The sequence below is a fragment of the Gossypium raimondii genome, chromosome 9 (assembly GCF_025698545.1).
Source record: "Gossypium raimondii isolate GPD5lz chromosome 9, ASM2569854v1, whole genome shotgun sequence".
Lineage (NCBI taxonomy): Eukaryota > Viridiplantae > Streptophyta > Magnoliopsida > Malvales > Malvaceae > Gossypium > Gossypium raimondii.
The window spans coordinates 43320474-43336943 of NC_068573.1; the positions used below are offsets into that span (position 1 = coordinate 43320474).

The 16470-nt window shown below is 37.7% G+C and overlaps 2 protein-coding genes across 9 annotated transcripts; both read right to left on the minus strand.

The window, feature by feature from the left end:
- Window positions 1-3708: 3708 nt before the first annotated feature.
- LOC105800004 (peroxidase 31) lies at window positions 3709-4904 on the minus strand. Its single transcript, XM_012630846.2, has one exon. The coding sequence runs from the start codon at window positions 4854-4856 to the stop codon at window positions 3861-3863; it is 996 nt and encodes a 331-aa protein (XP_012486300.2). The 5' UTR covers window positions 4857-4904; the 3' UTR covers window positions 3709-3860.
- Window positions 4905-7370: 2466 nt separating this feature from the next.
- Window positions 7371-16470, minus strand: LOC105800002 (uncharacterized). Of its 8 annotated transcripts, none has more exons than XR_008188788.1 (7): window positions 16327-16470; window positions 15791-16216; window positions 13151-13522; window positions 10440-13071; window positions 8601-10321; window positions 8388-8455; window positions 7371-8028 (listed from the first exon to the last, which is right to left on the minus strand). XR_008188788.1 is itself a non-coding variant. In XM_012630843.2 (5 exons), exons 1-4 carry the CDS (start codon window positions 15932-15934, stop codon window positions 8649-8651), a joined length of 4821 nt encoding a protein of 1606 aa, XP_012486297.1. In that variant the 5' UTR covers window positions 15935-16309; the 3' UTR covers window positions 8149-8455; window positions 8605-8648. The 8 variants fall into 8 exon arrangements, 2 of the variants coding, with proteins under 2 accessions (XP_012486297.1, XP_012486296.1); XR_008188789.1 differs by lacking the exon at window positions 16327-16470 and adding an exon at window positions 14159-14219 and having other exon boundaries at window positions 15791-16309; XR_001135710.2 differs by lacking the exon at window positions 16327-16470 and having other exon boundaries at window positions 7371-7974; window positions 8605-10321; window positions 15791-16309.

Genomic DNA, 16470 nt, shown 5'->3' on the forward strand with positions numbered 1-16470 from the left:
CCATTGGCGCCTCTGAGATAGGCGTCAATACTATGTATTATACGGGTTATATATTGACCCGGAAAAATATAAAATTATATTTTATTCAAAAAAAAAATTATTATTTTTTATTCATTGGCGCCTATCTAATAGGCTCCAATGAAAAAGTAACCTATTTTAGTAAATTCTTTTTCTGACACCCTATTTCAATATTTTTTTTATAATATTTGTGTAAAAAACCCAGAATTTGTGTCAATGCCTTCTCCTTCTAATAATTATATTCAAAATGAAACTCCTGGTAGTTCAAAGTTTTAGTTCCATTGATTTAATTCATAAGCTTGATCCCAACCAGATTGTCCTAGCCAAATCATAAAACAAAAAAGATGCTCATACGATTCATTTTGTTGTCTACACAATCTGCACGTTATGTCCAATCCATTGATTCTATTTCCTAAATCCTCCTTGCAAAGTAGTACTTTCACACAAATTTTTCATAAAAAAAAGAATAATCTTATAAGGATTTTTCAACTTCCTAGTGATTTTCAATTTGTTGTTGCCCACTCCTATATTGTATCATGCCTTTTTTTTTGTCATTTCATTCTTGACTAGATATTTATATCTTGATTTTACCGAATATTCTCCATTGTTATTCAGAGCCCACACCCTCCTATCTGAAACTCCAAAAGTTGATAAATATCTTGATCTAAGCTTGTTTATTGTCTCTTGATCAGATAACCTAGCTAATTTAATTTCATCCCATTCCCTTCCTCTATTTGTTACCAGATTTGTCAATGTAACACACTCGCTTGAACTATTGCTTACACCACCCTTATTTTACTGTATACGTCCATTTAAAATGACCAGGTCATTACCATTCCTTATTTGCCAATCCATCCTTTGTTTACATAAATCTCTTCCATTTAGAATGCTTTTCCATACCCACGAGTCAGAGCTTTTTCTTGTAAATCAGCAATATTTTTTAACAATTGCGTTTTGAACTAGCTAGTTATCTGCATTGTAAATTCGCCACACTTGTGTGATTATCGGTGCTTGATTCATTAATCTCGTTTTAGGGATTCTGAAGCCCCCTTTCAATTTTGGGTTGCATGCCAAACCCCGATTATCATATGAATTCATGTTTTACCCACTCCATCATTCCAATAAAAGTTTCTAATGATTTTGTCTATCTAGTTGCAAACTTTAACTGGAGTTTCAAAACATGATAGATAATATAGGGGTAAATTACTGAGCATGGATTTAATGAGGGTGACCTTACCTCTTGTTGATAAAAGATTCGCCTTCCAGCTTTGCAGTTTGCTTTGTAATCTATCCATAACCGATTGGAAAAAACCCACTATTGATTTGAATTGTCCGGTGGGAAGCCCAAATACTTGCTGGGATGATGACCAATTACTCCAAGATTTTGATGGAAAAGTTCCAAAAATCTCAGATGAAAATTCCTGCTTACCATTATATATGATTTCTCATAATTGACGGCACGGCATGCCACGTTAGCCTATTGTCATGTGGCAGTTTTTGGTGGCTTCTATCTATCATGTTAGTGTGGTTAATTGTTAAACTAGTCAAGTTAATTATTTTTTTTTGGAATCATTGAGGGCTCAAGTGTGTAGACTTTTTTCATAAAAGCTTAATTGATTTCATTTTTTATAGCTTTTTTGATCCTCAAGTCTAATTTTAAATAGTTTACACATTCTGAATGTAAATTAAGATTATTCACACGCACATAGACCTGATATGGGTTGGGCCACTCGACCTGGCCCGAAGGCCCATTCAAAATGTGAGAGGGTTTGAGCAAAAATATAAGCCCGAAAAATAGGCTTGGACAAAAAAATAAGGCCCGTTTAAAAAACGGGTCGGGCCTCGAGTAAGACATTTTTGTCCTGGCCCGGCCCGAATTTACTAAAGGACAAAAAATCTGCTCTCTTTTTTTTGAATGTTATTTTCTTGTTGTTTTCTCCCTATTTTGCTACTATTTTACTATTATGTTGCTACTATTTTTGTTGGTATTGTTTGGATATTGTATAAAACTTATTTTATTATTAATTTTGTTATTATTTTAAAGGCATTTGTTAATTTTGTTATTATTTTAGAAGAATTTGCTTGTTAAGTTGCATTTATCTTAGTGTTATTTAAGTCTACATATTTTTTAAAATTTATTTTCAATTTGTTGGGAAATATTTATTTTGATATTTTTAGTATTTTTGATGTAATATATATATTTAAAAATCATATAAAAATAATATAAAAAATTAATACGGGTGGGCCGGGTCAGACTTGGGCAAAATTTTAGGCCCATTTTTCAAGCTGGGCAGAGCTAAGGCCTAGTAAATGGGCCTGAATTTTTAGTTGAGCCGGACCCGAACCCGACCCGACCTATGAGCACCTCTAACGCACATCACCTTTCATTGTGTCTCTTATCATTTACTTTCGTTTCTTGATGGTTTCAATACGAGAGAAGATTAAGAAAAACAAATGTGTAGTTATAGAAATTTTGGTTTGATGGATTTTAACAATTTAACCTTCCTAATTCTCAAAATTTAACTAGTTTTTATCAATTTTCACAAATTCCTTTTTTTTTGGTTATATATGTCATCTTTGTTAAAAACAACGTTGATAATGGCAATATAGAACGATCTCAAAGCAAAATAAGAGAAAAATAAAAAACACAGATTTTACGTGAAAACTCTCTCGGGAAAAAAATCATGGGTAGAGGAGGAAAAATTTACTAATATTTCGCAAGAGGAGTTGCGACTACATCCATTTAAAGGTTGAAAAACCTTATTCTAATCAATGTCAAATAGACGAAGTGTAATTCTATACGGATTCTACTTATGCATATCGACCCTCGGCCTTAAGCCCTCCACAGATCCCCTAGTTTTACCACTGTATTTTCTTTAACAGGGATTTGGGTCACACAACTCTAACAATATTGAACTACCAAACAAACAATTTCTAATTTAAGTTTCCATATAATGGGAAATAAGATCATGCTTGTAGGATTCTGAAATGGGATTGGACTAGATATGAATTTGAAAAAACATTGAGTAGCATGTGTGTTGTTGAAGTTTTACAAATTTATTAAACTAAACATTAATTTTTGGTAGCCAAGTTTTACAAATTTTTAATATGATACATGTGTTATTTTTGGTCCAATTTGATATATATACATATTTGACAAGTTATATATTTTGGTACCTAAAGGTAATGATGTTAACTTATTAGTGTTTAATTTAAGTTTTAGAGTTAATTTGATGAAAGTTAATTGTCAATATTAGTAGGTTTGTATTTTCATGATCTTGTTAATATAATAAATTTAGTGTTAATTGTGAATTTATTTAATTTTTCATTTGATTTGTCAAATACAATCTAATGGATGAAATTTAATTCGGATTTAGGGTAAGTTTGATGAAAGTTAATTATTAATACTATTACTATCTAATTTTGAATTTTTATCGAATTAACTTTAAAACCTGAATCAAAGACTATTAACTTCAAGTGCTAAAAATATAATTTTTATCAATAAAAAAAACACAGATACTAGAAAAAGAGGTAAAACTCAGTGAAGCATTAATTTGTTTATTTGTGATACTTTGAAGAGGAAAATTGTTTTGTGCTTGAGAAAATCTTAAATTCCCGAAGGCAATGAATGTATGATGTCTAAAATTGGTATTTGAAAAACTTTTTAATAGGCATGTATCTTAATAAATGTCAAGCATCCTTAATTTACATGAATCATATACGTATAATACGGATCAGTTCAGCTAGTGCTGGTGTTGATCCCTGTCCCCACTCCAATTATTACCAAACTGTACCAAAATATATAAAATCCAATACAAATCCAACTGAATTGATTTAAAATTTTAAGTTTGAAATGTGTTAAAAGCATCGCATTTCCGCCTCACTTCTCCTTGGTTTCCAGTCTTAATCCCAGAGAGGCTAAGCTTTTCGATTGCTCGAGCAAAATCATTGGAAAATGCAGTCTGGTTGAAAGCATATAAATCCACGAAATGGTTGGTTCTGGGGTGTCTCAATAGCCCATTATCCGATTCCAATAGCCCCATCCCTCTCTTCAAGTTCTGGTAATACATGTTATCAAACTTTGATGGAGTCATGGGATCATTAAAAGCTGCCATATCACTATCATTCTTATAATTTGCACACAATGTCTTTAGAGCCGCAGAAAACTTTGGATGATAACTAGGATCAGTTGGGGTACTTCTGCTGTAGCCGAAAAGCCTGTAAGCGAACTCTTTGCAATGAGAGAACCCGATGGTGTGGGCACCAGAAAGGGCAACCATTTCTCCAACTGTGAAATTCTTGGATTCAAACATCCTGATGATCTCATCCATGGTCGTATTGGCCCGCGGTATGTTGCCTTCGACGGAAGAGATATTCGACTCCAAGCTGTCCTTGCGGCCTAGCATAACAGTATAGACGGGTCCGCCAGCCATGGAGACAAAGTTGCGTGTGGCAAGGGCGAGAATGTCAGCGCATGAGACAATGCCAGGGCAAGACAGCTCCAGAGCTGTCTTTGCGCGTACAATGACATCAAAAGCATCCCCTGGAAGAGCCAGGTTGATGTCTGCGTCACGCTCGGCCTTGGTGAAGGGATTGGAGGAGATAAGGACCGAAGCATCACAGCCTCCAACCATACAGTCGTGAAAGAAGAGACGAAGGGTACCTGCGGCGGCGGCGGGGACGCTGATGTACTTGCTGGTCACCGTTTCTCGAATGATATTCTCCAAGTGTGGGCATGAGTTCTTGTAATAATCAGTGGTGAGGTTGGATTCCGAGGAAGGGATGGAGAGGAAGAGGAGAATGAGGAAAAGGGAAGAAGGAGAAACCATGGCGACCATCGAGGCTTTGTTTGTTGTTTCTGGATTCAAGTTCCAGAAGGGTTTGAAGGGAAGAAAATTTATGTTTTGGCTTGCTTCATTTGTCATCCCCCTATTTTATACGTATGTTTGCATGCTAAATTTTGGCTGATTGATTGTGTGCACAACACGTGGCAGTGCTAATATTATAATATTAGAAGAATTTCTAGTATTTTGTTGATCTCTATTCAAACTAATTTCTAGTAATTTGTTAGATGGTTTAACAAATTATTAATCTCTATCTAAAAATGATTTACGCTCCTGCAAGATGGTTGATGCATCAATCACTCCCATCTTGGATATCTATCTTTACCAAATGCTTCCCAGACAGCTTCAGCAAGCACGTAAACAGACGACTTTATGTGAATCTGTATACCAAAATTTACAAGTTTTGAGAAGGATATATCATTAGGAAAAGAGGAAAAATTTTAGGATTTGTGCCCTATTTATAATTTTCATGATGACAAAATTACGTAGTGTTGGGGAAGGGCGAAACGTGCGAGTGTAGGACAGAAAGCTAAGTTCAACCATCGATATGGGCTGGAGAAGCAGGGAACTCCAGCAAAAATGAAATATGAAATATGAAATATGAAATGTGAATGGTATGCTAATGTTGGGTGTTTGTGGTTCGATTTAAGCCTCACTGTTAGTTAATTGATCTTAGAACTTCCCCTTTTTGATAACATAGTGGTTTGACGATCATTCAGTCGAGGCTTTGCCGCTTTAATGTAGCTTATACGAGTTGTTCATTTTTCAAATTTTCCTTCTTTCTTTTACTATGATGCATGCGGAGCGTTTGATACATTGGTTGGAATATATTTCATTGATTTGTGGATGATCATGTCTATTGGCAGTTTGAGGATAACTACTAATACAGTTCAATCAAGACCCACGATTGATCAACCTGTTCTGTCATCTTAAAACTTCCCCTTTTTGAGAAGGTTGTTTGACTACCATTCTTTGTTGCTTTAGTATAAGCTTTTTCTTCATTGGATGTTCATGTAGTTGAATATTATTATGTTTGCAAGATCATGTTTAATCCGGACTTGATGTGAACTAGGGGATAATACTACTGGGTTTTATGTGCAATCCGAATGACGCTAGGACAAATATTTTCTTTCAATTTCGAGACAAAAAACAAACTTTGTGCTTGGGTCACGTGGAACAGTTGTTATGAGAGTGAGAAAGTGAAATTAAAAGAAAGATAAAGGACGGGAGAGAGAGAGAAGAAAATAAATAAAAAAAACTCATTTGGACTTGTAAATTGTTCAAAACATACTCGAATTTGTCTTAATAACTCCCTTTTATCACAATCATAGTGATGATGGGAAAGCATAGATTCAATTTCTAATGATGTTGACAGCCATTAGGTGGGGGTAAAATCTAAGCCATACATTATCCTAGCTAATTTTCTCTCTCAACACAGAATTTCTCTGCCTTCTCTCTAAAGTAAGGCTTCTTCTCCGCTAAGCTTGCTCCCCTCTTTTATCCGTCAGCTGCTTTTTGTTTTCCATTTTTCCGCAAAATAAGTTGGTCCCTTACCTCCTTTTTCCTTAATTCCGACCATCGTGGAAAGGATGTCTCCGTCTCTTTTTTTTCTGGTTTGGATCTCGCCAGTGACAGCTATGATTTCCATGCTTGTTGACGTTGCCGCCGCTAGTTTCCACATTGGCCGGAGTAACATCGCTCATTGAGTTTCGTCGCACCAGAGGTGGTTTGAGGTCTTTTGGCCAGAAGTTATCCTCCACCGCCTTTCCGTTGATTAGCTCCCAAATTGGTCAACGGCATCTTTTTTTTGTTCCAACCATGGCATGGTCTTTCCGAAAATGCTAATGCTGTCAAAACAGATGCATCCCCTTGCCTCAACCATTATTTCTCAAATCCCTGAATTTATTAGATTACTATTTTAATAATAAATTTGAAATTCTTAAAACTTTTTTGTTTCTATATATATATATATTTTCTAATATACGTTATATTAAATCTCAACTAATTTCATTTCATCTATAACATAAACATCTCATTCTTACAATTTACATAATAAATAAGCCTAAACATAAATTCTTAGGCCTTTTTTGTGGACCTTCCTTTTTATGTTTATATATGATCTGTTTATTTTGTAAGGCTTTGGTTTTAGCTGAATTGAGACTAAGCTTTGGGCTTTTTCATGTTTGTATCTGATCTATCTCTATAATGAAATCTTTCGGAAAGGTGGGAGAGGATTTCAGCATTGCCCAGAGAATTCCAAAATAACTCAAAGTTGAACTGGTGAGTTGCCTAATCCTAACTGAAGATTTGTTGAAATTGGACAGGGCATGTGAGATACCCGCTTGTAAAGAAAAATAATAAAGGCTTCTGTTGGACACCAGAGGTGGTCGTTTTGGACTCAATTCATTCTATGTTCTCGCAATCTGTTTGTTGCTTGTACTGTACCCACTTTCTGTTGCATATTTTCCGTAAGAGGTATAGTGACATCATGAAGATACACTTTCTAACTCGCAGTAAGAATTATGATTCTGTCATCCCATATTTATAAATAAAACAATGCATGATCTATAAGCATAACTACACCATGTATATGCAACATACCCAGAATTTGCTTTACACCTTTTGAACAACTACATTCAAGCCCAATAGTCGGTTAGTACAGAAGTCATTACCCCATTCTCTTTTTTCCCAAAATATTACCCTATTGTTGAGTTTCACTCGTGAACTTGACTTCTAATCCCAACACTGCAGGCAGCAAATCAAAGGGATTGAGAGTAGTTTCCCTTCAAAATAAATTAGTCATACTTAACAACAGTGCCAATGCGTCTTGAAAACGTTATAATCACCTAGAACTGCTGTAGTTATATATCATTAGTAGAAAATATCCACCCACAGAACGGTCAAAGACAAACTCCCAATAGCTGACCAAAAGTTCCAGAATACATGCAAGGCTTTGCTTCATGACACCTACCTTGCAAATTCGGTCAACAGAAACATCAAGGCGAAGCACAAGCAAAAGATGAATAACATTGTTGCCAGTCACTGGTCATCACAAGGGCCAATAGAGGTGAAAGTGCAACATCAGACTTCAACGCGACCTCTGTGCCAACACCTTATAAAAACATTGATATCAAAGTTGGCAGGAATCACAACTGTCGCAGATGAACTACAATTACAGTTCATAAATTAAATAGGATTAGAATTCAACATCAACCCCAGTCATGCAAGGAAAAAGGGTTCAGTATCAAATTTTAGTGATCACTTTAATTGGGAAACAAAATAAAACTGAAAGAAAAAGGCAAGAAAGATTTGCACTAAAAACCAATTTGGGCACCAATTTCTAATGCCTACGCAGCATAGAATTTAAGTTTCCAACAGTTGTAATATCTACAAAGGGGAAGGTGATCTGAATCAAAAACTAATTCAAGGAACAATGGCTTGAAAACACTGAACAGTTATTTAGGATACAATTGATAGAGTAAGATGTGGGGGTCAGAGACTATAAACATCAAATGGCTCACTTACCACCCATCCTCTAAGAGCACACAGGGTAAATGACCTCTGGGGGTTAGCCAATTCCCATCCTTGAATACCTAGAAACAAAATAAATATAATTTGTCACAGAAAATCCATAATTCTAATAATATTGTTTGGCTCAAGAGTGTGTTAGTGACAGAATGCAAGAAAAAGAAAAAAGGGCGTTGCCAAAAGAAACTGAAAAGAACACAAATGACTTACATGCCTTGAGTTGAGTCATCAGATGTGACATTTAAGGTTTCTTGATTCCTACTGCCATGAAGATTGCTTGTATCCATTCCATCCTCCCTCAGGTTCCTTCCTTTTCAAAATGCTACCAGGAACCTGATAGATTCTTGCTTGCTCCTCTGCCTGGACTTGTGAACTGGCAACAGACAGTTGCCTTGATGCAAGAGGTGCCGACTCATCTCTTCCTTCAATGTCTGGAACTCCAGGCCCAGCATTTAAGTCTAGACCTTGCCTTCCCCAATGCCTACCGTTCTCAGCACCACTACTATTGCTACCATAAGGAAGGCTAACAACATAGGGCCTCGGGTAATGGGATGGAACAGCACCAGCAGGTCGTAACAATTGCGAATGAACTGGAGGAAAACAAAACCTCCCACCAGGAGATGAATCAACATAAGTAGTTGAGCTGACAGAAAAGCTAGTAGAAGGAAGAGGAAATGTTGTTCCAAAGGGGAAAACAGGATATTGGAAAGGAGTTGATGGAAATGGCACTGCTGGTGAAGATGACAACATTGGTTCCCTATAGACATCAGGATTAAAAGGGGTGGCACCAATAGGTGGGCCCAACACCCTATGTGGCCCACCAGTTGCAACAATTGGAAAAGGCTGCTCTCTATCAGGTAAGATCGATTGTATTGCAATAGATGAGTATGTATTCTCAGTAGGAAACCATGATGAGAAATTTGCCACCTCAGTACTGTTCATCCGGAGGCTGGAAGCTGATGGTTGAGATGGGGCATAGCTGCTTCTAGCATTATGGCTAAATAGTGATGGTTCAGTGCTTACCTCATCAACAGCAGGACCATTATTCAAATCGAAGTCCCTATGGACGGTTACTTCACTATTAAGAATCCCAGACAATGATTTTATAGGCTGCATAGGGACATCCAGTCTACGACTATACCCAGTTGAGTGATTACCCAAATCAGCAGGCTCATCAACTCTATTCAAATCAAGATCAAGTCCCCCAGAGGACCGAGTGGGTGGAGAACCCACCATCCCACATGCTAAATCACGAGCACTTGTAAGGTCCAGTGCAGAGTCTGTGCCCTTAGCAAAACTTCGGGAAGCTAGATCCTGAAGGACTCTCTCATCAGGTACATTCAAATCAATATCCAAAGGAGGACGACTTTGTTTCCTAGTACTAGCATCAGCAATAGTGATGTTACTTGTACCCAGAGGCATATCCAGAATCTTTCTGGGTTCAGCTGGCCGGAATGCACTTGTGGCTGCTGATCCCTTCCAACCAAGTGCCCCTTTAGTCCGCAGAAGGTTATCTGGGGGAACAAAAGGCCCTTTAGCAGCAGCAGCAACAGTAATTGTAGAAGGGACGTCGCTAGACACAGAAGAAACAGGGAAAGGCAATGAGCTAATTAATTGAACAGGAGCTGAACATCCTGATGCTGTCAAGTTATTAGGATCTCCAAATTTCCCCTCATCTGCATTAAAGCCTTCATTCAAGTCAAATTCTACTTTTGCATCTGTATCTGTACCACCTGTAACAGGAGCATCTCTAGTAGCTGATGTCCCTTCTTCAGCTTCATCTGCCTCTTCACCAGTCAAATTAGACCCCCTTGGCCTCTCTTTGTCCCTTACAGTAGGTGATACACAAGGAGACGGTCCAGCACATGGTTCAATACCCTCATTATCTTCTAGCTTCTGCTCCACAAGCTCGCCTTTCTGGGCACTGACAGCTGAAGAACAAATACAACTAATTACCAATTTTAATTATGAATGAATATTAAAAGAAAAAAGGACTTCAATAAATATGTACTTTGTATTTTATTAAGAGATCAATAAGAGAAACATTACTTTCGCATTCACCAGTATGAGCAGGTGCCGTAGTCTCGACATCCTTCTCAGCCTTCACTTCATCAACATTTTCGAAAACTGTATCTTTACCAAATCCAGGAGGCAAAGCTTCTTTCTCAGTTCCTTTGGGGGAATGTCCAACAACTGGTGACTTCTGATGAGTCTGTGAACTTCTTTCTGAACCTTCAGAGACATTTTTCTTATTGTCAACATCAACTTCAACAGAAGGTACAGATGAAGATCCTAGAACTTCTTTTTTCTCAACTTCTACAAATGGATCTATGACTTTATCTTCATTGGCCACAGAAGAGCACCATTTTTGTTTAGTACCCAAACTGCTATCACCATCCACTCCACCTGCCTTTTTCTCCAGATGCTCTTTGCAATCTCCAATATCAGTAGTTCTCTCCACAGTGCTTGCAGAGGGCAAATTAATTAAAGCGGTGGTTACATTTTCCTTGAATTTATCATTTTCAAGACATGGGTCTGCAGTGTACGGAATACTTGAAGACGTTAAATTTTCATTCAGCTCTCCAGATTTTTCTTGAGAGGAACCAATCTGGCTGTCTGCATTCTTAACCCATGAATTACCACCAACTGCCTGCTTCAGATGCTCATTGGCACTCTCAACAGACTGATTTTGATCTCGCACAACCTCATCCCCAGAAGAAGGTTTTAGTTTTGTATCATTGCCTGTGTAAGAGAGCTCAACAAGGGAGGTATTTCTTTGTGGAGAATCAATCAGTGAAGCCACATCCACTCCAGTAGCCACACTAGCAAGCAGATTCATTCCAGCATCATCTCCAACAGGCATGCACACATTTGATTCAGAGAACTTGACACAACTATCAATTAGAGCATTTATGGAGCTGAAAGAAGGCTCCTGGACTTTCCCTGATTTATGTTCATTTCCAGAAGATGAAGCAGTTTTAGTAACTTCATTTGTTTTCCTAGCATCGTCTCCAGTCCTACAGTTTTCTTCATCGGGAACAGCTGCAGGTGAACCATCTCCCTCATCAAACCCTGTTAGCATGTCTTTTAAGTCATTGCTCTGCCATGATTCAGTATTCGCATCAGTAGCAACATTAGTCCGGTAACTATCATTCTTCTCCTTCAAGTTACGATCAAATTGTTCATGCGCCTCTGAAAGCACTGGAGAAGAATCCCTGCTATTCATGACTGAGTGATCTTCAAGAGATCCTCCACTGGCACTTTGTACTGGACTTCTACCTCGATTTGGGATCTTAACAATGAACTTATGACTATTAGACTCAGCCACAGGAGCATCCACAGCCTTTTCACACGTTAAACCAGACTGTAATACTTTTTCTGAAGCAAGATTTCTGTGCAAAGAATTTTTGCCTGATCCAGTTTCCCTTTGAACTCCAGATGACCCTGGTAAACCGTTATTGGATTTCCGGTGCCGGGAAGAATTTCCCGAGATCTTAGTCACTGATCCAGAACCAGCTGCAGAACTTCTTGCATCCTCCTTCAAAGAAACTCCACCAGTCTTTGCATGGTCACTAGAACAAGATTGACTATTGTTGTGGGACTGACTCGAACTGCTGCTTTTCTCATCCTTTGCTGTTGTTGGAGGATCAGAGGTGCCAACAACAGTTGCACCTCGTGCCTGCACATCTTTTAAATTTGCACTGGCAGAAGCAGGCGATATTGCTGCCTTCATAGGTCCCACCAATGCAGAAGCAGACTTGGTTGCAGTCTCTCCTTGAGTAAGCTTAACCGAAACAGTTTTAGAGGCAGAAAGCTGAGTGGCTGAACTCTTCACAGCAACCTCAGTTGACCCAGAATGCTTGCTTCCACTCTGAGAAACATCCGAAAGTCGAGACCTTGCAGACCAGGGAACACCATGAGATGAGACACACTTGGCATCCATCTCAGCTTCAACTCTCTTTTTCCATGTATCAACTAAACTCCTTGCTTTCTTCTGTATCTCTATGTTCTTATGAGTACGCAAATGATTCACGGACTTACCAATGTTACACATCTGTAAAGCTGTGAGATTTACAGGTAGCTTATCAAGTGCTCGGAGTAAGGTTAAAAGAAAATCATCAACCGATCTATCATCCTTGGAACCACTACCATCACCAATCTTCCCTTTGTGGACTTCCTGGAGCCATTCATCAAAAACACGCAACCCTCTCAGCTGAACAAAACGATTAAGACAGTCAAACTTGTCTGTAGCTGATATTACACTGGCAAGCATTGACCGGCTCACCAAGTCTATTTTCTTTTCATTTCTCTCAGACCCCATGAGATGAACTAATTTCTCAACATCTTCATAATCTTCTAGGCCCCCCTTTTCAGTGATTTTTGCAATCTCAAATTTTAAATTAATTTCTCGTCTACCATGACCAGAATCCCCATCATCTATTTTACCAGTGCGTTCCCGTTTTATAAGCTCGGAGCCTTGATCACCACGCTCCCTTTTCTTTCCCTTACCCTGAGAAGGAAATGATGAAGCAGTGTTCTGTACATTCTCTAAACTAGGTTTTAACTGTGATGTTGATGTTGGACCATTCACTGGCTTTGGTGAACATCCATCTGGCGGGACTGTAGCATGCATTTCTAAGCGCGTCTTATGTAATAGCTGATCTACTTCTTCTTGTTGTTCCTGTAAAAGGAAAAGACATCAATTATGGAAGTTCAAATTTAGTGTATTTTACATACCTCAAAGAGCATCTACAACTCACATTAATATAATCTTGGTCAGTTAGCCACCATAAACACTTGTTTGTAATATCATAAACTCGCCGGCAAACAAATGAGCAAAACCCTGATGGAAGTTCAACGTCTTTGGGAAGAAATGCAACTTTACACCGATGGAGTAATGATGCAGCAGGAATCTCATCCTTATGAAAGGAATAAAAGATTTCGTTTGGCGCAGCTTCCAACAGGATGCCTTCACCAAGCTTTACTTCAGCAGGTCGATAAAGCCAATTAACACCCAACTTTAACTTATTTTCTTTGCTAGCAGTCAGACAACGAATTATTCCAATGAAAGGTGGAGAATCTAGAGGTGGTTTGAAAAGAGCACAGTCACCAACACTGATCTTGCGTCCATCCTATTAGGGGGAGACCAAGTATGCAAACTTCATCAGTGAGAATATATATATAAACAATTTGGAAAAATAAAAAGGAAGAAGAAGCTTGATCAACAACTCAAACTTGCATTAAGCAGTTACTTTTAAGAACTATCAACTTAGCTCCATAGACTAACAACCTAACAGCAGTGCAAATGGTGACCAAGGTTTTCAAAACCAAACCAGTAGTTGAACCAGTCAAGCCACTGGTTCGTCAGTCTGGTTAAATAGATCATTAAAAATTCATAATAATAAAAAATCTGGTTCAACCGGTTTTTTAGCCCGGTCCATACCGGATCCCGGGTACACCTGTTTGATGCCTATCTCCGGACCAGTACCTCGGCTGGTTCCCTATCCAACCAAGGGGTCCAGTCCAGTTCAAACAACACAAAAGGTAACTGAATACAGACAGAACAAACATAAAAGACACCTGCAGAAGAAGAAGCATATACCGACATTTCAACCATAATTCGTAAATCAATTATAATACTATATGAGCAAATTCCACAAGCCTTCACCACTAACAGGAACAAGTTTCATATGCGTTCAAAACTTGCTATACTCATCAGGGAAACCTTTATACATCTACAATCAAGGAAAACTTGATGCTACACTTACTGAAAATGTGTTGTTTATATTGCGCATGCCCCTCTTTAAATCCTTGGATATATTTAAGATGCTGCTTCAACAAACATCGTTATCATATAAATATGGCTCCATTAAAGATGTCCAATACATTTCTCTAAACCAATTTTTGACATATTTACCAGAGAAACACCAAGCATAACAAAAATTATGTTCCATCTCACTAATATACAAGAATGTTAAAACCTTATTATAAATGGGAAGACCAATACACTTGCTATATATAGGACAACTAACATTTTACATAACTGGATGCATCAAAAGGAACTTGCAAGACTTGCCTTATACAGAAAGACCTTAGAAGTTAGAAGCAAATATTGCATTTACCACATTCCGGGTCATCTATTGAAGCAATAACTCCCCACAAACTATAGAAAATGGCTAGCATACCTTCAAGTTGAAAATTTTGAACAAAGAACTTATGAAGTACAAACTTGCTACCAGTAGCACTTAAGAAAGTAAGAACCTGTTGCCTAGGTCAATCCACAATAAGTAACAATATCTACTCTGATTCCTTGGTAATAAAAGTGCATTCACCTTTAGTAAGAGTAATAGATCTTTAAATGGTTAATTCCTATTCCCCATCTCTAGAACAATAAAAAAGTATCAATTTTTTTAATAGACTTAAATCAATTCATGATTCAAACATCCAAAGTATAGGAATTCCAATAGTTTGAACAACAATACCCAGGTGATTACCATCTCTCCCTCCAAGATGATGAACCAGAAACTATTTCCTTATTTCTCAAGCTCTTCTAAATTGGAATTTTTTTCAAAGATAATTAAATATCATAATGCTCATGATTACTCCTTAATCATCATTACTCTTGAAAGTTGGAAAATTGCCAAAATTCAGGTTATTTCTATCATCTCTGAAACACTTTCTGCCAAAAATTCCTTTCAGCTTGGACGAAGAAAAACCACCCCGTGGCATGCTAAGCAACAATTACTCCCAAGTCCAGAATTTAAAATTTTCAGATAAGTTAGCTAAACATTTCAGCTGTAGAATAGCTTCTAGATGAATAAATTAAAAAGAAGTTATTCTTGGTATAAAAAATTTTGCACACAAATTTTATCTTAGGACAAATAATTTCATCCAAGGAGAGATGCGTTTCCCTATCTTAGCCAACTTATAATCCAGTGCAATCGCTCTCCACAGCTCCAACACTATATGATCCACAAAATCAAGGCAAACAAAAATGTCTTGCACATATACCTCAGGAAAACAATCAACCCAAAACATAAAAACTTAAATGCCTTCATACAAATTAGTCCAAAATTCAAAAATTCTCCAAAACAATCCAAACAGTTGACTAAATTTTACTCCAAACGAGCTCAACAAATCATCCACAAATTTAGAACCAAGCCAACAAAATCCAAGAAAATCGCGACTATTTCAACACTTCCCCATCAATCAAGACACCATCTCAAAATTCACAAGCAAAACCGATCCTCTTCGTTTACCAAAATCAATATGATAAAGCCCATCTCACCGAGTCACCTGATAAACAATCCAACAAGCGAACAAAAAGGAAAACCTAGAAAATAAAGAAAAATCTAATACAATCAAATCAAATTAAGTAAAATAGCTTTAGAAAGTTATACCTTTGAAAATGAATTAACAGTAAAGGAAGAAGAAAAAGAGGGCGAAGCAACACCACCACCATTCAGAACCTCCGTTGCACGTGTAGGGACTGTCCACATCTGCCGTACCTTTTTCCTCTCCTCATCTTCTCCCCGCCCATGCATAGTCTTGCATTTTCCCCTTCGAGTACCATCAATCCGCCCTCCTAATATCTATCTTTTTTCCCCTCTTGAATTCCAGCTTCCCTACTTTCACCAACTCAAGCGCTAGATCCACCCCAACCTTACCTCTGTCGGAAATGAGAAATCTCCTCTTAACCAAACCCTAATTTCCCCAATCACAAATCTAAAAACCTAATTCCCTTTAACCGTGATTCTCCCGTTTACCCAATCTAATTCAACCTTAGATCCATCCACTGCGTTCGATTTCTTAAGCCGCCTTTTGATCTACAGAGGGAAATAAAAAAAGAGAAGTTTAAAATTAAAAAGAAGAAAAAACTTGCTCTACATCTATAGAGAGAGATATATAGAGCAGGATGGCAAAAGAAAAGGTGTACTTTGGTACATGGTAGGCAGAACGGGCAATGGGTTTGGGCAGATCGGGTAGTTCGGGCGAGTTCGTAACAACGGCAAGATAAAGTCACGGGCTGTGACAGAATTAAGATAACGTTTGTGGGATTCTGTAATGGGACTCGACGACT